Consider the following 23,662-nt stretch of genomic DNA (forward strand, 5'->3'; position numbering starts at 1 on the left):
CTGGTCTACAAAGCAAGTCCAGGACAGCCAAGGCTACAGAGAAACCCTGTCTGGAAAAACAAAACAAAACAAAAAAAACCAAACACTTTTCTTTCAGCATATTGAACCTCATTTCCTTTATAGATAATAGACAAAATGAGAATGCAGGAGGGAAGGTATGCTGTTCCCATCTGTCATGTTCCAGGACGTTAGCTACAGCTGAAGCAGGTGGAAACAGGACTTTGCTGGCATGAGTCAGTAGTTCAGTTTTGTGTCTAGCCTTGCATAGGGTCCCCAGTTTTTCATAATTCTCTTCTAGCATCCAAGAATTACATAGTGTAGCTCATGAAAAGTCACTTTTGTCATTGTCATGTGGTCATGGAAGTTGGGCAACTACTAGCTTGACCTTTCATCCCCTGATGAATTTCAAGGAAACTTTTCTTTGAACTGTATTGGTAGAACCTTAACTGAGGCGAGCTGTCCCCTAGGTACCCTGAATCAGATGCTCGGCTGTGCAGATGGACTTGATTCACAGGGCAGTCTTGGAAGAGCCTCATGGCCGGCCTAGCCTTTGGTTTAGCAGACTAATGGCTGAGATCACACATGGTTTTGAGAGTAGCTGGAGCTATCTAATGTCTGTCGGTACTGGGGAAATTGTTGCCTAGATAATTTCCTCATCTCCAGGGCTGACTAGTGAGATTTATTTCCTCTCATTAGGCATCTCAAGAGCTGTTTAGCTATGACCAGGGAACGGGGTAGAAAACCCTCAAAAATTTCAGGTTGGGCTGGACTCTCATTGCTGAAGAGCCCTTTATTTGCACGAATGTGTGAAAGGACTTAAGAGCCAGTGAGCCTATGCTCCTGCATCTTGTTCCTCGCTCTGGCAGTCTTGTGTCCGCTCCCTTCCACTCACTCTCATGCTGCAGTGCAGTGAGGCTGCTGGGGCTCATAGGACATTCTTCTGGCTTTCTGCCTCAAATTAGGATTTAACCTAATCCCCAGATATTACAGAGGGCAGGCCCTTGGAGCTCCCCTTCAGCTCTGCTTATGGATTTGGACTTGGGGAGATAGGCCAGATTCAGAGGACAAATCTATGTCCCCGTGACTCTTGGAGCCACACTAGTTCTGACCTGACTAGCAAGGATTCTAACCTTTAATAAGTAGTTCCACAGCAGTCCCTCTAGTTAAAGCCTTGTCTGTCCTAAGCCAGTTCACCAGTCTTGTTGGCCTTTTGGGAATTTTATCCCCAAAGTAAGTTGCTATTGAAAGAAGGAAATTGACAGTATTTGTTTACTCCCTCTGCAGTGACAGACAATAAAAGGTGAACTTGGAACATATAATAGGCTTGCCTGCTGCTTTTCCTGGCCTGGAAATTTTCTAGGAGAGGTTTGTCTTGTTTTCATTCTTTGAGATTCCTATCAAAACTTCAGGCAACACTTAACCATCTGGTTTTCAAAAGCCTTAGCATTTTCCTTCTTACTAGGCCTTCCTTGGTCCTTCTGTTTCATTCCCCAAAATTATAAGTCACCGTGTTGGTAGGGGAGTTCTGTAGTGAAGCCCTACAGAGCTGCGCAAGCCTGACCCCAGGGCTTCCTGCCCGCATTCAACTCACTGAAATTAACACTCATCCCTCCTTAAACAGATCAAAGGTCTTAGCCACAGTTGTGTAATCACAACCAAGCTGTTCTGTTAGTTTGCGTGCCACATTGCATTTACCATGAAGCCTTTAGATTAGAAAGGACAACCCCAATTATCCTGGAGTGGTTTTGTTGTTGTTTGTTTTTAAGGTTTTGCTTTTATTTTTGATTAAGTGTGTGGGCCTATGTGCAGCTATCCACACATGAGTATATGTGCTAGAGCTGTCAGATCCCCTGCATCTGCTGGTACAGGCAGTTGTAAGCCACCTGATATGGGTGCTGGGAACTGATCTTAGGCCCTCCCCAAGAATAGCAGCACTCTTAACCACCAAGCCATGTCTCCAACTCCCACATTTCTTTATTTAAAGTAAAAGACTTGGTTAGGAACCGAAAAAAAAAAAAAAAAAAAAAAAAAAAAAGGAATGATACTGCCACCTGTGTGAGTCATCAGCCACACAGGTATGCCAAGTGTTCATTAGAAGCTCTGAATGTGTCCAAGGCTCCTGCCAATTATGTTTGTATGAGATTAATCCACAAACTAGGCAGCCATATTCTTAATTATTAGAACTGAAATTCATTAATTCCACTGGGCCTTTCCCCCCACTTTCTTTTTCTTTCTTTCTTTCTTTCTTTCTTTCTTTCTTTCTTTCTTTCTTTCTTTCCTTCCCTCCCTTCCTCCCCCCCCCCTCCTCTCTTTCCAAGATAGGGTCTTATGTAGGCCAGGCTAGCCTCAGACTTGGCACAGCCAACCCGCTTCTTTCCCTTAAGCACTGAATTACAAAGGTGTATGCCACTGCACCTAATGTCATTGGACTGCTTTTTTTTTTTTTTTTTTTTGGTTTTTCGAGACAGGGTTTTTCTGTGTAGCCTTGGCCATCCTGGACTCACTTTGTAGACCAGGCTGGCCTCGAACTCACAGCGATCCGCCTGCCTCTGCCTCCCGAGTGCTGGGATTAAAGGCGTGCGCCACCACGCCCTGCTTGGACTGCTTTTTTAGTTAGAAAATATTATAAGCCTTGGCTAATTCTCTGCGTCTAGTCTCACAGGAAGACTTTAAAAAATATGTATGTATTTACTAAATGTGTATGGATATTTTGTCTGCATACATGTCTGTGTGTCTGTGTACCACATGCATGCCTTGTGCCTAAAGAGACCAGATATATATATACATATATATATATATATATATATATATATATATATATATATATATATAGTTTGATGATGACAATGATGATTTAAAATTATCAAACTATATATATAAATTTCATATATGTATTGCTTTCCGGACCATACTCTCAGCTGCCTTGTCTCTGTCATCCCTAAAAGCGAGTAAAGGCAGAGAAAGTTCATCCCTATTTTACAGTTTAAAAACCAGGGCGTCTAGAACAAAAGCAGAAAGAAATGAGAAGAAACAAAAGAAGTCAGTCTCGATGCCTGTCTTTTCACAGACCTTTTAAAAAGATCCTAGATACAGGTTTCTGGCAAGAATTTCAGCAGCTACCATTTATAAGCTTGAGACACGCCAGACTGTTTTTGTGTTCCCAGTTATTTGGATGCAAATGTTTTGTTGTTTGCAGTGGTTAGTTGATCCAGGGTTCCTGCTCCCCTCGCCCATTTGTAGTACTCAGCATGAAACCTAGGACTTTGACATGCTAGGTGAGTGCTCTGTGTCTCAGCTCTTTTCACACAGCCCAGACTGATTTTTAATTTTCTCTAGCCAAAGAGTGATCATCCTATCTCTGCCTCCTAAGTGCTGGGATTTAAGTTGTGTAGCACAGGCCAAGTTTCTGTGGTGCCGAAGATCAAACTTGGGGCTTCAAGCATGCTTAGGCAAGCGGTCTACCAATTGTGCTATATCCCCAGCCTTGAATGTGGGAGATTTTTTTTTTTAATTCTGTGTGTTTTTTGTTTGTTTTTAAAATTCACTTTATATCCCTATTACAGCCCCCTCGTTCCTCTCCTTCCAATTTCACCCACTTAAACCTCCCCCCCCAAACACACACACACACACACACACACACACACACACACACACACACACACACATTTTACAGAAAAGGGAGATTTTAAAGCTGAGAACTAAACTCATTGTTATGTAGTCACATTAGGGTTCAAGGTTAAGTCCAAGTAAATGTCTCTTTCATTTCTCTCTTCCCTGCCCTAACTCTGACCAAAGGTGGTTTTGAAATGATTCTAAGGTCAATGTCAGAGATCTTGTGGCTAGATTTCCCTTCAGCCTAAATTCTGGGTGTAGCCAGGTCACCCTTGGGACAGAGTAACTTGGGAAGATAACTGAAGTCACTGAAAGGGAAATGTCTGCCTTTGAGAAAGGAGACCCATCTCATGGTGGTTTATATAAGCAGAAGGCAGTCGTGTACCTGCGAATTGAAGATTCCCCTCTTCCCTGCTCCCCACATCTGAATATACCTTTTGGGTTTCCTTAACAATAGCAGTTTTAACAGTGCTTTTAATTAGATGAATTAAGAGTGTTCTCTGATGTTATCACCCCCTCCCGCCCCCCTATCACCTCCAATTCCCCATTGCTGTGAGAGATCTGGGTTTCCATAGTAACAATACTACCAGCCCAGGTTGTTATGGCCACTCCTTTCCAGTGTGGTGGGCTGTGGGTGAGACCTTTCTGGTCCTGATGTCAGAGCCTAGAGGTGAGGAGTGCTAAGAAGCTAAGAATGTAAGTGTTCGCCTAAAAGAGATCTAGGTCTCTGGGAAGTGAAAGGGCTCCCACTCCTCCTTCCCCAGGGTCTCAGATATGACTTGAAAGTCAGCCCATTCCCAGCTAAAGTCTCCTCCCTGGCCTGTGCTTAATTTGATCCTCCTTGGATTTTGTTATTTTGGTTAACAAGTTGTTTCTCTTCTCTGTCTCCCATGCAGAGAGTTTTCAACGTCCTTTACCCTATGCCTGCTGACCAGCGGAGACATGTCAGCATCAACTCTGCCCGTTGGCTCCCTGAGCCAGGGCTTGGTTTGGCCTATGGCACCAACAAAGGAGACCTGGTGATCTGCCGACCAGAGTGAGTTACTCAAGGGGAGGGTATGGACACTTATCTGAAGTAAGTAGTACTTACTTTTAGGCATGGCCAGCCTTTTACGCAGAAAATCCAAATCCTGCTAGAGAAGTATTAGAGGTGGCAGTACATGTAGGAGATGAGCAGAAGGATGAAGCTCAAAATAAGCCTGGACTGTGTAATGAGAGAAAGGAAAAAGAGTTCTCTGTATTTTCATGTTGTTCCCCATACCACAACATCCAGGCTGCTAAAAGGACTTTCTTCTCTCAAGGTAAAGTTAGCTCTTCATTCCAAATACCATCCAAAGACTGCTTTATGCTTTAGTAGCTGGGTGTGGTGTGATACCCATATAATCCCAGCTACACTGGAGGGTGAAGCAGGAGGAACATGAGTTCAAGTCCATCATGGGTTACATAGTGAGAGCCAACTTCAAAGTACCAGACAGCTGAGAGTGTGGGTCAGTGGCAGAGGCTAGGATATGTAAGGCCTTATGTTCACAGGCCTTATGGCACTGTGGAAAACAAAAGACAAAAAAAAAACAAAAAAACCAAAAAAACCAGACACTTCAGTGATTGCTTTCTTGAATCTAGACAAGTGTTGTATTTTTCTTTGTTGTCTCTTACTATCTGGTTTCCTAGTGATAATAACGTCTCCTCATGCAAAAGAATAGATATCAAAGCTCCTTTTTAAAGCCTTTTTTTGGAAAAATCTAACAAGTGATTTTAAGTTTATGTAACTTAAGAAATAAAATTAAAGCTGGGTATGGCCGTGCACACCTGTAATCCCAGCACTCAGGAGGCAGGCAGATGGATCTCTGTGAGTTCGAGGCCAACCTGGTCTACAAGGGAGTTCCAGGACAGCCAGGGCTACACAGAGAAACCCTAGCTTGTAAAGCTTAAACAAACAAACAAGCAAATAAATAAGCAAAGTTGGGGATATTCTTATTAAAACTCTAATTTGGGAACTTGGAGAGATGGTTCAGCAGGTCAGGTTCTCAGTATTTGCATGGTAGTTCACAACCATTTGTAACTCTAGTTCCAGAAGATTTGATTCCCTCTTCTGATTCCCATGGGTATCAAGATACATGTGCACATGCAAACATGCAGACAAACACACACATAAAATAATACATTTTCTTTTTATCATAAAATTGTAAACAATTATTATAAAGTTATCAAATGTAATGATATTTTATGTAATTATATAATATAAAATAAAATGTAAGAACATACAGATAAGATAAATTAAACCAATCATCAGGCTACTAGTCTCCAACAGATTGTCTGTGTCCTGCCTCTGCTCCTTTTTACTAGAGGCTTGAGCTTTTATGTGACTGAAAGCAGATTGAGGAGCTCACTGTAAAGTCATAGTGATTATTGTCTGGCTTTGAAGTAAGGAGGAGAAGGGGAGCAGGAGCATGTCTGACCTAAGGACAGCCTTTTCCCTTGCTCTGGCACTTACTCAAGACCCTAGAATCAGCCTGATTATTATCAGTTTCTAGACCCAGCTAGGTGGAGAGTGTGAAGCTCTGCTTCACTGCAGAGCAGGCTGATTGCTGCGTGGGACACTGTGGGGTTCCAGCTAACTAAATGCCACTTCTGTCTCCAGGCTGCCCTAATGCTGTTCTTCACTTGATGCAGTCTTCTAGAATGTTGTACAGGTCAGAGTACATGTTGTGAATGGTCTTGCAAAGTCTTTGGGAATACCCATATTATCTTTATTCTATTTATTTTATTGTTTGGAGATAAGATCTTATGTATCCCAGGCTAGCCTCAGAAAATCTCTGTCACCAAGGAGAATCTTGAGCTTCTGATTATCTTGCCTCCATCTTCCCGGTGCTGGGATTATAGCCATGTGCCATCACACCCATTTTATGTTGTACTAGGGATTGAATCCAGGGCTTTGTACATTAATTTTCTAGGCAAACACTCTTCAACTGATAACACCCACCCCCCACGTTCTACACTTCCTTTGTGCCTTGGTGTGGGACCTTAATGTATTTTCTGATTTGGATCAGTACTCACGATGTGGTAGGTAACTGGTGATTGATGTTGTCAACTCTCAACTTAGTTAGGACAGAGGCACTAAGGAGAGAAAGCCTGGCTCATTAGAAACACAGTGTGTTTATTCCACCTTGAATGTTTGGACAACCTCCCCAAAAGAGCTGCTGTGTAAGCCTGACCCAATGATGCTGCTCTTGGAGCAGGGAGAGAACCTTGTTCTGGCAGCTACTTGCCCCTAAGTTTCTTTCTTTCTTTCTTTCTTACTTTTTTTTAAAAGATTTATTTATTTGGCTTATGCATATGAATGCTCTGTTTTTGTATACACCAGAAGAGGGAATTACAGATGGTCGTGAGCCACCATGTGGTTGCTGGGAATTGAACTCAGGACCTCTGGAAGAGCAGCCAGTGCTCTTAACCGCTGAGCCATCTCTCCAGCCCCCGGTTCCTAAGTTTCTGTATCCAGGAAACCTCTCTCACTACTTCCTGTGTCTTTCTAAAACATGGTCTATATATTTGAGCCATTTTTAGCCCAGATGCTGGACCTGTCACTTTTTGTCCTTTCTTTGTGCTGTGCCTGGTCCAGGGTCTCTGTGCGTTCTCAGAGACTTCTTTTCCCCAAACCACATGAAGCTGGTTGCCCTATTTCTTTAACTTAGGAATTCTTAAGAGCAATCTAGTAGACCTTTTTTTCCCCAAAAAAATTGGTATAGGATTCTGGATTATAATTTTATTCATACCAACACTATAGTTATAGGCCTTTGTTTTTCTGTTGTTCAGAGACCTCTGTCTTCCAGTCTGTTTTTTTCTGTGGCTCTCACCACTCCCCTGTGTCCCTAGAAAAGTAGTCTAGCCCTCTCCCTTTCAACGTGATCCACTCTTCCAGAGGCAAACCCAGTCTGTTGTCACCCCTCCTCCCAGATGTCATGTCTCAAACCCTAGCCCACGTATTTGGTGTGAGTCACAGACTCCTCAGCCAAACATGAAGGTGGCTTTGGCCTCTATTTTCTCTCTTCTCCCCATATGTTGTCTTCAGCATTCCAGAGTCTCAGTGAGCCTAATCTTGGGCTCCTAGGAGCTCAAGCCTCTTCCCTAAATAGAATGGGCACTGGGCCACGGGACAATCCTGTCCTAGACTAAGTAGAGGTAGCTTAGCCCACCAGTTTTGGTTCTGCTATATATTCTGATTTCTTGGAATCCTGTAGCCTTAAAACAAGAAATTTAGGGTCTCATATAAAATTGGATGAGACTTTGTCTTAAGTTCTTCAAAGTTTCCCCAAGATCTCATTATGTAGCCAAAGCCTATTGACCTTGACAAACATTGTAGCCTAGACTCCCTCAAATTCCCCATCACAGGCTCTTCCTACTATTCTGGGCTTAAAACTCAGCCACCCTCTTATCTTTTTCCCCCTTTTAGGCAAGGTAAGAAGGTTATCGCTTATCTAAGGCCTCCACACGGATCACTGTTAGAATTGAGCCTCTGAATTTCAGACAGTCAGAGAGTAAAGGGCCTGTATCTCAAGTCTGATGACCTGAGTTTAGGCCCCAGGACTCTCAAGGTAGAAGGAGAGAATCAGTTCCCTGAAGTTGTCTTTTTGACTTCAAATAAATGTCACATGCATACAAACACAGAATAACATTTTTAGAAAAAGCAACATACTCTCTCCTACATAAAAATACACCATAGCAACACATCCATTCACTTCTAGGTCCTATTTAGGTGAATCAGGTGATGGTGCATTAGAAAATGGGACGATAAGCCAGAGGGTTGACATCTATGATAGGCTTCTTGCCTAGACTAAGAACAAATAGAGAGAAGTAGAGAGAAGGAGGAGCTCAAAGTGCCAGTCTGCTTCATAGGCGGCTGCTTAAGGCTTGCTGCCTGTCCCTGTGTGACGCAGTTCCCTGGCACACCCTTTCCCAAGGGCACAGAATCCAGCCCACCAGCTGGGCCAAGATTGCAGCCCTCCCCCAAAACAGGTGGTTGTCTGCTTTTGTCCGGGCACAGGCAGCTGCTGTTGCATTTTGTGCTGTCAATGCTGCTCTTGATTCTTTTCCATTGTCTCAGCCTCAGCACTCTTGCCAAGCACAAAGACTGAGAGCAAGCTCCTTGGGTATCTCTTAGCAGTTGTAAAGTCCTACTTGACAGTAGACAAAAGTGTTAAAGAATACCCCATCTTGCTCTGGGTAAGAACTCTTATGACAAATGGAGAGATTGACCCTTGAGGGCCTGTACCAAGCTGTCACACCATGGCAGCCAGTAGCTCAGTAATCCCCTCCCTCCTTTTCTAGTAGGGAGGGTTACCCTACTACTACTTCCACGCTGCTGCTGTGCCACTGGATGATTGCCAGCCCAGCCACCACCACTGATTCTCACTGTGATTGTTGGTGGTGGTGGTTTTTTTTTTTTGGTTTGGTTTGGTTTTTCAAGACAGGGTTTCTCTGTGTAGCCTTGGCTGTCCTGGACTCACTTTGTAGACCAGGCTGGCCTTGTACTCACAGTGATCCACCTGCCCCTGCCTCCCAAGTGCTGGGATTAAAGGCGTGCGCCACCACCGCCTGGCTGATCCTCACTGTGGTTTTAAAGGACCGCTGGCTTCATGGATTTTCCTTGTAAATGAGGGTGAGGGGAGGTATTACAGGAGCAGTGCTTCCGGAGTCAGCTCAGAAGGCAGAATAGAGATTGCAGAAGAGAAGTAATCTGAATGTGGCGCACCTGGAACCTTGGCCAAGGATGGCACTCTTTATAAAGCCTCAGTTTTGTCCCTCAGAGGGAGCTACCAGTGTAAATGGTAATTATAATCAAGCATTATTAACTAAGGAGGGGAAAGGCATATTTTGGAATGAAAAGGGGAGCCAGAACTGCCACAGGGACTCTGTCCTTCAGGCTAGCCAGGAGAGCCAGGTGCCAACTCTTTCCCTCACCATAGAGATGTTGCAGATAAATGCCAGTCTTCCTGGAAACAGTCCTCAGAGACAGCCCTGAGGCCAACAGATGAAGAATGTTCTCAAGAAGTTGGGAAGTTCAGAGCCATAGACTGTGTGTGGACAGAACATGGAGATCACTGAGAAAGCAAGGCTCGCTCTTCCCTCTACTAAAGGAGCCCAGGAGGACCCCAGCAGTGAAACTGAGTGAGCCACACCCAGAAGCACAGCTTAGAGAGACTGCTGAAGAGAGTCAGGTGCTGTGTAGAAGTCCATTTGAAACACTGCCCCTTGTTGACTTCTCAGTCTTTTCCCTTTGTGTGTTTGTCCGGCTCCTAGGAAGAGTGTAGAACAAACAGTGACACATTTATCCTTACCAAGTCCCTAGAAAGAAAGAGCTGGTTACAAATCATTCTCTTAACTCAAAGGCAGAATCAGTGACATGTAGTTACCAAAGAGGGTGTCTTCAACTCTGATCCTTTAGTACAGTACCAAAACTTGCCTTGCCATTGTCAGGCTCACTGGGCACAGGAACAGAGCAGTATAGGCAGGGCTCAAACTCAAGATCCTCCAGCCTTACCCTGCCGAATTCTAGGATTACAGGTTTGTGCCTGTAATCATCACACATCAGTTGTGATCCCTGTTTGGCAGTTGACCTCTTCAGTAAGTAGCCCAGGCTCTAGCCCTTAAGGGATGGCACCTACTGCCTGATTGGAGTAGGGGTTCTTGGCCTCTGAGGTCATGTTGATAGTCCCAGAGCAGACTGGTTCTTCTAAAGGTTCCTCTCTGAGTTAGTAAGAATGTTCCTGGTCACACAATACATGGTTTGTTGTAGGTTTGATGTGAACAGTTTGTTGTCACTAACTAGCCCTGAGTAACAGGAATTACAGAGGAGGGATTTGGCAGAGGCCCACGTGGTATTGCAACCTGTCAATAAATCTTGACAAGTTTGTAAATCAAAGGCTTCTTGGCAGCTGGCTCACATAGACATAATGTAGCCAGAATCTGCTCACTAAAAAGTGCTGTTTTAGGAGGCTCTGCAGTTTGCTTCTGGCATTTGCCTTTCCTTACTACAAGGCTACCTCTCACCTTTGCCCTCCAATAGTAGCCTTTAGATCTCACAGAAATGACTCTATGAAGAGGGGTCTGAATAAAAGTCTAGTGAGCATAAGCTCTGCAAACAGATGGGAGAGCAGAGAAAGAGGAAGCCAGCATTCTCTCAGGTGAAACCTCTACCCAAAATGACAGGCTCTGTACAGCTAGATCTGGGGCCTCTCCCCAGTTTTGCTGCCCTCTACACAAGGCAGCCCATCTTCCCACTGTAGTCTCTCTTGTTTAGCCCTGCGCTGACTCATCAGGATTAGAAAAGATGCCCCTCATAACTTCTCCCTAAACCCTCCTTCTTCTGCCTGACTTTGGTTTCTCGTTCCTGGGGGATGTTCTGTTGTCAAAGGAGAGTGATGCAGCCCCGCAGGTTGCACACCGATGTGCTAGAGTATGTCATAATGTACTTAGTCTGCCCTAGCCAAACACATAGACTTGGTGGCTCAGACAACACATATTCTTTTTTCTTACAGCTCTAGAGGCTGGAATGCCAACAGCAAGGTACCATCAGAGGTTTCCTGTGAGGGCTGACTTCTTGTTTCTAGATCCTACCATCCAACCATGCCAGAGTGTAGCACCCGCCCCCCTCCTCATTGTAAGACCATAATCCTATCAGGTTAGGGCCCGTCCTGAGGCCTCCCTTAGCCATATCTACATATCTACATTTCTACCTGCCAAACACTGGTGTTGGAGCTAAGAACATAGAGTTGGAAGAACAGAGCTCTTTAAGCCCAAGCTCTTGAAGAACTTGATCCTGACTTCCTCAGGAGCACTGTGAGATGCTTTAGACATCACTTAGGCTGTCTGATAGATCCAATTAGTGAATTTAAAAGACTGTTGTTTGCTTAGTTAGATGGATCAGTGAGGTGAAGACCTGATTCCATGCGATAGACCCGGATGATGGAAGGAGAGAACCAACTCCCACACATTATCCTCAAACCTTCACATACCTGCCTTACCATGAGAGAGAGAGAGACAGACAGACAGACAGACAGACAGACAGACAGACACACACACACACACACACACACACACACACTCCACTAAATAAATATAAAATGCTTGTTTTGTTTTAGGAGGGGTTAGAGAGATGGCTCAGTTGCTATTCTTTTTATTTCCCTTTTTTGTTTCGTTTGTTTCTTTGAGACAGGGTTTCTCTGTGTAACCTTGGCTGTGCTAGACTCTGTAGACCGGGCTGGCCTTGAACTCATGGAGATCTGCCTCCCTAGTGCTGGGACTAAAGGTGTGTACCACCATGCCTGGCTCCATACCCTTTCTCTCTTTTAAAGAAAAGAAAAGAAAGAAAGAAAAAAGGAAAAAAGAAAAGAAAACAGTAAACACATACATAGCACCACATAAACGGAAACCGGAATATAAAAGCAAAAGACCACTAAAACAAAATTACGCCCAAAGAAAGCAAGATGAGACAAATGTCTACAAAAATAGCATTGAGTTTGTTTTGAGTTGGCCAACTACTCCTGGGCATGAGGCCCTACCCTGAAGTGTGGTTAGTATACCCAGTGAAACTTCATTGGACATGGCTTCTTGGTTAGAAGTGGTAACCTGTGTCCACTCTCCCCTCTTAGCACTGGGACCCCATCCAGCCTAGGCTAGCCTTGAATTTTTGATCCTTCTGCCTGTGCCTCCTAAATTGCTAGCAGTCTAGGTATTTACCATTCTGTCTGGCTAGAGAGGGATCTTCCAAAGCAAGATAGTCTGTGTTCGTGGTGCTAGAGATTTAACTTGGGGCTTTATGCATGCTAGACAAACACTGAATCCCCAGCAGCAGTTCTGTTGAGAGGTCTACATTGTCATCTAGGACTGTGGCTTTTGGTTGTGGCAAGTGAGCATAGAGATATGGGTGATCACTCCTTCCCTCTGGCACAGAGAGAAGCTACCTGATAAGACTTGGCAGCCCAGGGAACTGAGGAGAAGGTCGGCCTAACTACAGCTTGCCTATCTTGCTGACCCTGGTCAGGGAGGCTCTAGGTCCAGAAAAGAAAGTGGGATGAGCATTCAGCTCCAGGGAGATAGGATTGTTGAGGTTCCTTCTTCTTCCTCGTGGCCCTTTGGCAATAGGAGAAGACTTGGGGCATAAGCTTTTGAGGACTGAGCGATCCCTTCTGGCAGCTGTCCGTGGCACATGCCTCTCTAAGTCGTGGTCTAGCCTCTGGCTCACGGTCTGTATGTACCATTGCGTTTCTTAAGGATATGTAGAACCTGCTGTGTATCAGGTATTTGTGTTTTATTGCCTCTTGGCTCCAAGGAGAAACCTATTGAAGGTACTTGGGATATTCAAGATATCTGAAGTAGTCCAGTATTGAGCACTCTAATGAGAGAGCTTTCTGGACCTGGTCTACTTTCTGGATAGACCCCAAGCCCAGGACTTGTTAAGAATTCTTAGCCACCTCTCTAATACCCCTCACCTTTTATTTCCCACCTTTCCCAATGGATCTTCAGGGCCTTAAACTCTGGTATTGAATACTACTGGGACCAGCTAAATGAGACGATCCTCACTGTCCACGCAAACAGCAGGAGCAGCGAGCGGCCTGGGTAAGCTGAAGACTCCTGTGTTTGAGGGTCTCTGGGTCTTTGTTCATCCAGGGCAGCTTTTCATTGATCTGTTACATGTCATAGGCTTTTGCATACAGTCGGAAGAAGACGAGGACTAAGGAGGTGGTCAGTGGCTAAGAGTGCATATTGCTGTTACAGGAGACCTGAGTTTGGTTCCTAGCACCTACATCAGGCAGTTCACAACCACCTGCAGCACCAGGTCCAGGGGGACCTGATGCCTCTGGTCTCTGTGGGCACTCACATCTGCACTCATATGCCCATACCCTTACATAGATACACATATCATGTAATTACAAAAGAAGAAAAAAAAAATGCTTGCTCTTGGAGTCCACATGCCTTCTCTCATCTGATCATGGTGTCTGGGAACACTTGCAATGGGAATAAAAGGCCCTGGAGAAAAATGCTGCCCCATGAAATCTGCTCATTTGCCCATAGAGAACTGGGGAGTGAGGTATCGCTTTCAGATGACTAGGCCACAGGGACCAAGCTGCTAATGGCTGTAGCCTAGGGACCACTGAGAATAGGAATCTGACACTGATCATCATTTTCACTTAAACCACTAATGAAACCTGAGACATTGTAAAAACAAAATACTGGTTCAAGGGGAGCCTTAGGCCAGGTCCTGCTTCTTGTAGGGATTGCAGGGCCAGCTACAGCAATCATCACAAGAAGCTAAAAGTGAGTATTTATTTGCTGAGTCTCAGAAGTCTGGGACTCAGCTTTGCTGCCTGTCCTGGACTCAGAGTCTGTGTCTGAGAAATAACTAAGGAAAGGCTAGCACTAGCCTTGGGCCTGGGCCTTACTTGTGGGTAGCTGAGCTCCCAACCAACAAGGCTCTTTTTTCATAGTGGCCTTAAGGCGGAACTTGTAGTATCATGCTTCTTCCTTCTTAGGCTGGTATTGGAATTGGTATGGAATCCAAGACTTCTGTAAAGGGTGCCTTCCCAAACCCTTCCTGGCGTCGTCAGTCCCTTCCCCCCCCCCCCTTTCCACTTTAGAACCAGCAGAGCCACGTGGCGGACAGACAGAGACATGGGCTTGATGAATGCAATCGGGCTGCAACCTCGGAACCCTACCACCTCTGTGACATCTCAGGGCACCCAGACTCTGGCCCTCCAGTTGCAGAATGCAGAAACACAGACTGAGAGGGAGGAGGAAGAACTAGGGACAGCATCCTCAGGTCCTGGTGAAGGTAAGAGGCTTGAGCAACTAGCAGGGGACATTTGGCTGGAAATCATCTGCCATTTCAGGGAGAGTTAGATCTGTGCTCCTGGAGTGACCAAGAGTGTACTTAGAGAGATTCCATGGGGAGTGCTCCTTTCAGAGCCCAACCAGGCACCTGGGCCCCTAGCTTAGGTCTCCTCAGCTAGCATGGCATATTGATACTGCTGCAAGTGATGGTCTTGGTGCTCCTCTTGTAGCAGTGTTTTGATGCTGTTGTGGATACGATTGGGCATACCAGCAGTCCTTCCTCTCACCTACTTCAGGTGTGACACTGCCAGCCTCAGCCCTGGCTCTCTGCTGGCCTCACACATTTAAGAACCAATTAGCACTTCCCAGTGGTAAGGCTCAAGCCATCAGCAGCTGAGCTGCGTTATGCAGGCTGTTCTCACTCTCCTTACCCCCTACCTCCAGCCCTTTGCTGCTCCTAGCTCCAAACAAGGCAACGTCTAAAACGACATTTTCTAGGTCTGGTCAAGCCATTTGCTTGAAAGACCATGGAAGGAGAAGCTCTGGTATGCATCAGGCCAAGAGTAACAAATTTGCTTATGTTGCTTCCAGGGAATGGCTTTCTACACTACACTTCTCCATGGGGCACTTTCCTTCTCCCTGCCATGAACTGAAACATTCAGAGTTAAGTCCCTTCTTGATCTGCAGCCTAGCCCGTCTTCCACATTTGAGGCCCAAGGCTCTTTGTGGAGTAGGAGCCCCTTGCTGGGGACATGAGCAGCTGGCAGTATTAGCTGAGGCAGCCAGCTGCAGCTTTGAGGCTCAGTGAGGGGAAGGCAGATGAAGTCTCATTCAGCCATCTCCAGGCCCTTTTTGTAGAAGTCTGGACTCTGAGCCACCCTGGAGTCTGCGGAGCTTGCTTATTCCCAGAGGCCTGGGTCCTCAGTGCTCAGGGAACCACTGCCTCTCCAGCAGAGCCAGAAAGTACTCCTCTCAGCAGGGGCAGTAGCCTCTAAAAGGACCTGATGAGGTTTACCTACAAGGAAGAGATTGTAAGAATGAGCCTCTATCCTTCCTCTCAAAGCTTGGAACTGAGTGATGTTAAACAGCTAACAACTAAGCAGCTGACACCTTTGGTGTGATGAGGATCTTGGATTGTCAAGGAGAGGCCAGGACTTGTCTGTGGGGTCTGGGAAGCCTTCCGGAGAAAGTGGACCTAAGCTGAATCAGACAGAATGGGCTGGCAGGGGCATTTCAGCGTGTGCAAGAGCACTGAGTTAGAAGCTATGACATGTGGACAGAAGCCTTCTAGCAGGTGTTTGAGAAGAGCCTGGCACACACTGAGAACTGAGGCTGGCTGCATGGATAGAGTTGCTTATAGGATTCCCAGGTGGAGGGTGCTGGGTCTCTGTCCCAAAGGTGAGGTGCAACCATGCTGCTGAGGAGATGTATGTCCTCTGGTGTCTCGCCTCCCAAAGAATCCTGTCTTTGCCCTGCTGTTTCTGGGCTAAAGTTATTTCCTCTTGTTTTGGAGTTGGGGACCTCGGGTAAGTGGAAGGGTAGAAGCTATCATTTTTATGCGCCAGGGGCTAGAACCTAACTTCTTGCCCTCTCCCCAGCCCTGGCTTTCTTAAAGCAGAGCAGATGATGGTAGAGTTGCTGGTCAAGAAGCCCAGCAGGTAGCGGCATCAGGAGGGTTAGCAGAGTAGTGAGGGAAAACTATGCTTCTGTCTTTGGCTCTGCAAACTTCTCTCAGAGCTCTGGACCCCCTCACCCAAAGCCATCTTTTCCATGAATAGTACCCCCTTTCAAAAATAGACCAAAAAAAGGAAGTGTGGGTTGCAAGGGGTGGGGTGAAGACTTGTGCCTCTCCTGGAGCCGTGTGCCTAGGTGCATACCCCATGGCTCTCATGCCAGATACCTTGCTGGGGAACCAATTGTTAGTGTTCTCTTGGCCTATACTTTTCTTTTTTTAATATTTTATTTAAATTTAATTTTATGTGCCTTAGTATGAGAGTGTCAGATCTTGGAGTTACAGACAGTTGTGAGCTGCCATGTGGGTGCTGGGAATTGAACCCGGGTCCTTTGGAAGAGCAGGTAGTGCTCTTAACCACCGAGCCATCTCTCCAGCCCGGCCTATACTTTTTTATCCAGAGGCAGGCACAGCACCTCCTCCCTCCTTGAGTTGACTGAACTGGTAACCAGGTAGCCAGGAGCATGCATAGGAGAAGGCTAGTTGAGGTTAGCCTTTCTGGGCTTGGCTGTACACACCCCCACCAGGGCCTGGATTTGTTTGTTTGAGAACTAGGTCTGGTTGTAGTACTCATTGTCCTGCAGCCAGCCTTACAGGCCCAGCAACACCAAAGGCTCTTGTATCCTAACAGAACCAGTCTGCTCCCCATTTTCTTTTTCTAAAAATCGCAGGGTCTAGGAGTGTAGCTCAGTGGTAGAGCATGTGTATGAAGTCCTGGTTTAAACACCTGCCCTCCCACCTCTGCAAACAACTAGAATCTATTCAACTCTTTCCAATACTTTCTGAGACACTCTCCATGGAGGCACGTGTTCATTTGCACTTGTGCTTGTCAGGCTTTAATCAGAATTTTGACTTGCTCTAGGACTTGAGGGTGACCTGCCACAAGCTGGCACACTTGCTGTCCAGTGAGAGAAGCTTACTGTTGCTCCCAGCACTGGTACAGTACGTTCTTGACATGCAGTTGGCGCTCAAGAAGTATGTAGAGCAAATGAATAGAACCAAGGGAAGCCCCGTCTCCTACTTCTTGGAGAACTCCATAGCTCTGCCTCTCAGCCTTAGGCCTCTTTCTAATATGGTGAAGACAGTAGTTAGAACAGCAATCACAGTTCAGGTCCCAGGGAAAATTAGTGCCATTGTGGAGGGGCTAGAACATAGCACATGCATGTGTGCAAACATGCATGCGCGCATGCACGAGGACTGGCGGAGGGTACATGGTTTTTAGTTCCTTTCTCCTCTCTTCTGGGAGGATTAAATGCAGCTGAAGGTCATTGTGGGAAGTTGCTGAGCCTACCTGTCTTCTGCATTCAAAATGTACCTTACAACTTGCCAAGGAAACAATCTGCCAACAGCACTAAACCAGCCTCCTATTTTTCAAACTCTGAAAGAAATGCTTTAGCTACAGGGGAGGAGGCAGCAGTTACCCACTGTGGTCACTATTGCTCCTGGATCCATATCCATTGGGCTTCAGTATTTCTTTCCTCTTGAGAATATGCCAGCTGCCTGCAGTGGCTCTTAGCTTCAGCTTAGGGTTCTGGGCTGAGGCTATTCACGCTCAGCCCCAGAAGCCCGTCATATGCACATCTCTCAATCTCTCACCCATTATTTTTCAGTATGCACTTTGTCTCACATTGTGTGAGGCACTTGAACCCAAAGGTTTCAGAAAAGGAATCACATGAATCACATAATGAAGTCATTGCATCTCATTCCTCAAAGGGCAAATCCATAAGAGAAACAGACGTAGAAAGATTTCACTGGAAGCAGAGTAAGAACCCGTTTTCAAAGTCTCCTTGAGATGGAGCCCCTGTATGCAGCATAGGAGCCCATTTTTAGTCATCCATACATGTATTTAGCAAATCATCTTTTCATCCCAGACCATGTGTTACACTGTCCAGAAATGAATAAGATCTCCAGAAAGAGCAAGATATGTTGGAGTCACTAGTAACTGAGTCAGAGAAAGCTATGTCACACTGTTGGAGTTCCGAGTGTTACATACTCTCCTCTGGAGTAAAGATGTGGAACTTACACTGACCCTTGAGCCTGCGTTGACATGAGACGAAAGGGATGTGTGGGAGCCTGTATAGTGTCTCAGTATGCACAGGCAGGGAACAGAGCTGGGTCGTCTGTAGTAAAGACTATTGTGTGCACTGCAGAGTCAAGAGGTATGGTTAAGAAAATGACATCCCAGCACTCTGGGAGGCAAAGACACGCGGATTTCTGTGAGTTTGAGGCCAGCCTGGTCTACAAAGTGAGTCCAGGACAGCCAGAGCCTGTCTCAAACAAGCAAACAAAAGAAGAAAATGACAAGAGTCTAGTCAGAAAGTCCTCAACTGTCAAAGAGACGTTCGAGAGCTCTGGAGCTGCTAAGCCTTGAGCAAGATGCGGCCTCACCCAGAACCCAGTTAACTAAGAAGGAGAATAGTGGGCTGGCGGTGGTGGTGGTATGCATGCATTTAATCCCAGCACTTGGAAGGCAGAGGCAGGTGAATTTCCAGAGGCCAGCCCGGTCTACAGAATGGGTTCTAGAACAGTAGGGCTACACAGAGAAACCCTATCTGGAAAAACCAAAAATTAAATAAATGAATGAATGAATTAGAACCGCAATGACAACAGCATGGAGATAGGCTGAGAAGAGAGAAAGGAATCGGTTAGGAAATAGCCAAATTTGGCGGGGGCGGGACTCGGTGAGGGCAGCAGAAAACAACAGTCTCATACTTGAGTGCTGGCCACAGGGTATTCTGGGGCTGTCCTGTGTAGCACCTTTGGGCTCCAAGGTAGTTTTTTTCCTCCCTGGAAACAACCACTGGGAAGTTCTGGGAGTTGAAAAGACAGTTGACATGATGGCCTCAATGCCCACAGGCCACAGGTCAGCCCACTGCAGATCCCCAAGGAGTAGGAGATGTCCTCTGAGAGCTGTTGGGAAGTGGTGGCGTTTGCCTGAAGCATAGGAAGGTCCCCAAGGGCAGCTCACAGATAGAGGCTTCACTGGCACTGAGGTCCTAGCTTGGTCTTCCCTCTTGTCCTGCCCTACTGTTTGAAGGCTTAGCCCTTGGGACTCAGAGCCCTTCAGGTTTTCTGTCTTGAGTGCAAAGCTGAAGCTTAGCTGTTGAGGGCAGAGTAGGGGAAGACAGCCGTCTTGGGGTTAAGGAGCAGTTTCCTGGGGACCTCAGGAAAATTCAGCTGGATAAAAGCCAAAGCCCAATACTACTTAGTACTGAGGAAATGGACCAAGACCTAGAAGAAAATATGAGCAGGTAGGTACCTGCTGGCTTCCTTGCAAGAGAGATGGGGCCTTAGACAGAGCTAAGTCATGACATCATGAAGGTAGCTGGCCTGAAAATCTCATTCAAATAAGCAAGCACAGAAAAGACTCGGGGAAGAGGACAAAGAAAGCCTTCTAAAAACAGCTATTGACAACCTTGAAATAAACATTTCATCCGTTAGTACCCCAAAACCATCAAGTCCCAAACTGGGCAGGATAGTCAAAGGAAGTAACTCAGCACATTAGTGGAGTTGTGGCTCACTTGACAGATAGGACCCTGACTGCAGCTACTCAGCTTGGTGAAGACTGGGGAAGGCCTGGGGTATATCTACCACTGCTGTCTGGGCTAGCATTTCCTCTCCAACACGATGCAAATGCTAAGAGCCTTAGCCAAGTCCAGCCAGCCACCCTGTGATTTGACCCAAATCATATCTGTTCATGCAGGGAATGCTTAGGTCTCCTAGGGAAACAGACCCATGCTCTTCCTACCTAGAGCTTCAAGTTGGAGTCACAGGCCTAGCTGGCAGTCAGTTCTCCCTGGGGAACTGTCAGGCATGCATCCCAGGGAGAGCAGGGGCTAGGGGATAATGCAGGAAGACCTACAGGTACAGAGACGAGAGAGGAGACAGACTTCTAGGGAGCAGTTAAACTCAGCTCCCTCCCAGGCTTTTAAAACATAACAAAAACAGAACAAAGCTAAGGAGGATAATGTTGAAATAAGGCATGGCAGACTGTGTGCCTTTGAATCACACCCTGCAGGGTGCGTTTCTTCCCAGAGACTAGGTGGTGTATCTCATTCCAGGACCAGGTCTGGAAGTCATCCCAGGTAGGGAGAGAATAGGCAAAGCAAGCTGTCTAGTCCTCTCCTCTGCCTCTTTTCAAAGCAACCTGCACTCTGAATGGGGCTAAAGGGGTTAATTAAAGCCAAGCACTCCTTGGACCCAGCTCTGCCTTGAAACAGATGCATTGTCTTGGCCACATATTCCCCAGGAACGCAGTAGTCTTTGGGACTCACTCTGGTCCTGTTTTTTGCCTAGAATCCCCCCAACATATGTTAGCTCTTGCTGCCCAGCTTAGGCTCAGACCAGCAACTAACTCCCTTCCTCTGCTTTGTACCTTCCAGGCGAGGGGTCAGAATATGGTGGCAGTGGGGAAGATGCCCTCAGCCGGATCCAGAGACTAATGGCCGAGGGTGGCATGACAGCTGTGGTACAGCGAGAACAGAGCACTACCATGGCCTCCATGGGTGGCTTCGGCAACAACATCATCGTTAGCCACCGCATCCACCGCAGCTCTCAGACAGGCACAGAGTCAGGGGCTGCACGCACTTCCTCACCCCAGCCCTCCACCTCTCGGGGACTGCTCTCAGAACCTGGGCAACTGGCAGAGCGAGGCCTAAGTCCCCGGACAGCCTCCTGGGACCAACCTAGTACCTCTGGGAGGGAACCACCCCAGCCAGCCATGCCCTCTTCCTCTCCTGTCCCCATTCCAGTCCCCCATGCCAGCAATGAGGGACCAACCATGCACTGCAATGTGACCAATAACAGTCACCTTCCTGGGGGTGATAGCAGCAGCCAGGGAGAAGCTGCATGCCCTAGTAGGGAGCCACGGAACCGGTAGAGACAAAACCAGGCACTGGTACCTCCCCTCAAGCTGCTGAGCAGAAGCTGGACCTCACAGCTGGCTGGGAACTGTACACACAGAAGAGCTGGTGCCTACATCCAGGAACAAGAGGAATGAGGGGGTGGAGCATGGAGTCAGTGGGTAAGGGGCAAGGCTGGCCTAGGGTACTAAAGCCCTCCAGGATCAGGAGCCAAGAGCCACACTGTTGGGCCTGATGTGAATGAAGAAGCAAGTGGGTGTCTCTGCCATGAACCCCCCTTTCTTTTAGGATCACTGGCCTAGGGGACTCACCCCTGGGCAGGAGCCCCAGAAGAGTGAAGTCTTCCAGATCTACTACACCATCCTGGACACAACAGTGAGATAGTTCTTCTCTGTCCACTGCTGTTAGGAGCAGAAGAGCAGCCTACTCCTCCCCCACTTGCCTCTGTCTCCAAACCTTCCAGAGTCCCAGCCTCTCTTTATCCTTTCAGCCCACAGAGACATAAAAGTCGGGCCCAGGTTCCATGTGGGGATCCTACACTCACAAGTAGGACACCTGTGGAGTGAAGGAAGCAGCCTGCTTGCCTGACACAGGATGGAGTCAATGCATGGTGGTGGACAGGTCCTCAGGAGTGGGGGTGTAGGCTGGCCCGTCCCCAGCTTGTCCACCAAGCTCCCCCCTCCCCAAGGCCCACCATGCAGCACCTATGGGTGTCAGTATTACCTAAGCCTAGGCCAAAGCCAGCCCATGGTTGGAGGGAGGAGATTCCAGGTCAGAATGTGAGGTCTTGATCTGTGATTTGAGGTGTTGCATGTGGAATCCTGAACTGTACGTGTAGTTTTTAGTGGAGAAATCAAGGCTCTAATCATTTTGTTTTTAGTATGAAAATGTGATTTCCTTTCTGTTTGTCACTCATCATAGAAACATTGTGGTGGGAGGAGAGGGGATAGTCTACTGTTAATGAGGGAAACACCAAAGATCTACATCATTAAAATGATGACATGCCCCTCATCAGGCTGCTGCTTGTTTCTTTGGAGAGGGGAGGAGGAGAGGCTTGGGACTGGGGTATAGAGGGCATCAAACTGGGTGGCCTGGCTTCCCCAGCCTCTGACCCATTAGCACTTGATTGGACTCAGCTGCTTGAGGCCTGCTTCCTAGGACCCAATGCAGATTGGGGCAGCTTCTCAGGGGCTGGGTAAGAATGATGGAGGGGGTCATCCTGATTGCTTCCTATCCATGACTATGGGCCTGGAGTGACGACTGACTGACCACTGCAGTAAGTTCTGGGCAGCCAGGAGGGGACCATGGGCTTGTCTGCAAATACCCTTGAAGGAGCCATTGTTGGCTGGTAGACCTGCCCTGTCTTTGTTTCTCCACACACCAAGCCAGTTTAGAAAGTGAGAGGCCTTTAAAGAGGCATTACAGAAAGCCTGAGTAACTCTGGGACATTTGTCAGCAGCCTGGACTACCTCAGGGAGGGTACTGGCAGTCATCTGGAAGGAGGTGGACATGAGGACACTGAGAACAACAGGTTCTGTCAGCAAAGATAAAACCAAAAGTGGGCAAGCAAGTAACTCAAAAGTAGGCGCTGGGAACTCCATCCACTGCAGAGTGCTCTGTCAGTGAGTCTTACCAGAGAGCATCTGCTAGCTGTGTGACTTTGAACAAGCTGTTTGCCTCTTCTGAGCTTTGATTTCCCTTGCAGTGACATTACCCTTGGCGGAGTGCACTATGGGACTGCTTCAATTTACTTTCAGCCCCATAATGTCAAACCATTCCAACTCGCAGAGCACAAACGTCTTGAGGCTGGCCTGCCTCTAAGGGAGAGCAACCAGAGTTCAATGTTACAGGGTGGAAGGACACCCACTGCAAAGCCTAGTCTTCCCCACCTACTGCTACTACAAACAGGAAAACATACATCTTGGCTTGACAATCGAGACTTTGAATTTCTTGAGTGTAAACAATGTGCTCCATTTACCCTTCCAAAAACCCTCAAGTGATGACTTCAGTTACCTCAGACCACATAATTAACATGCCAAGGTATACATAGTAATAGTAGGCGCTGTCATCAATACAGAAGTCAAGGCATAGGGGAAACTGAATGGATTTGGACATGCTCTCTAGTTGGGAACAAAGATATGAAGAGAGCTTGTGATAAAGTGCCTTACCCGTCTCTACTGATTGGCCCCAGATGGACCAGCCACACCTTGTCTCCACACCAATTCCTTTCCTTTGAAAGTCCATGCCTAGAGAGCCTCCTCAGTGGTAAGCCTTTGCAGGGCCCCTTACACATCACAACTATGCAGTATTAGCAGGGGTAAGACTGGCCATCCCTAAAGATAAATAAAGGAAGTGCCCAGCAATCCAGTTAGACCAAAGAGCGATAAGAGAGACTAAACTAATTACAGTTCAGTTTTTCAGAGTTCATCTGTGAGCTGAAATGTGGGTGGGTGAGGTGAGGTGAAGGCCTCACAAACTGGGTTAGCGTTGCCTGTGATTGGAGACATTTCTGTTTTCTGGAACCTATCCTTAGCAAGCCTAGCTGCCTTGCTTCCTCATGTGACTGCTTAACATTCTGGCCTCTCCCATGCACAAACACTCTCCTGGGGGCATCCTGCTCCTGGCCCCAGTG

The 23,662-nt window shown here is 46.9% G+C and overlaps 1 protein-coding gene across 7 annotated transcripts in view; it reads left to right on the forward strand.

The window, feature by feature from the left end:
• Nucleotides 1-22,048, forward strand: part of Ambra1 (autophagy and beclin 1 regulator 1) — a 188,631-nt gene extending 166,583 nt beyond the window's left edge. For all 7 annotated transcript variants that reach the window (XM_051144131.1, XM_051144133.1, XM_051144132.1 and 4 more), the window contains 4 exons: nucleotides 4,509-4,648; nucleotides 13,132-13,224; nucleotides 14,244-14,437; nucleotides 20,551-22,048. In XM_051144131.1, coding sequence (XP_051000088.1) covers nucleotides 4,509-4,648; nucleotides 13,132-13,224; nucleotides 14,244-14,437; nucleotides 20,551-21,047 — 924 coding nt within the window. In that variant the 3' untranslated portion in view covers nucleotides 21,048-22,048. The remainder of the gene's footprint in view (nucleotides 1-4,508; nucleotides 4,649-13,131; nucleotides 13,225-14,243; nucleotides 14,438-20,550) is intronic.
• The last annotated feature ends 1,614 nt before the right edge of the window (nucleotides 22,049-23,662 follow it).

This window comes from Acomys russatus, chromosome 4 (assembly GCF_903995435.1).
Source record: "Acomys russatus chromosome 4, mAcoRus1.1, whole genome shotgun sequence".
Lineage (NCBI taxonomy): Eukaryota > Metazoa > Chordata > Mammalia > Rodentia > Muridae > Acomys > Acomys russatus.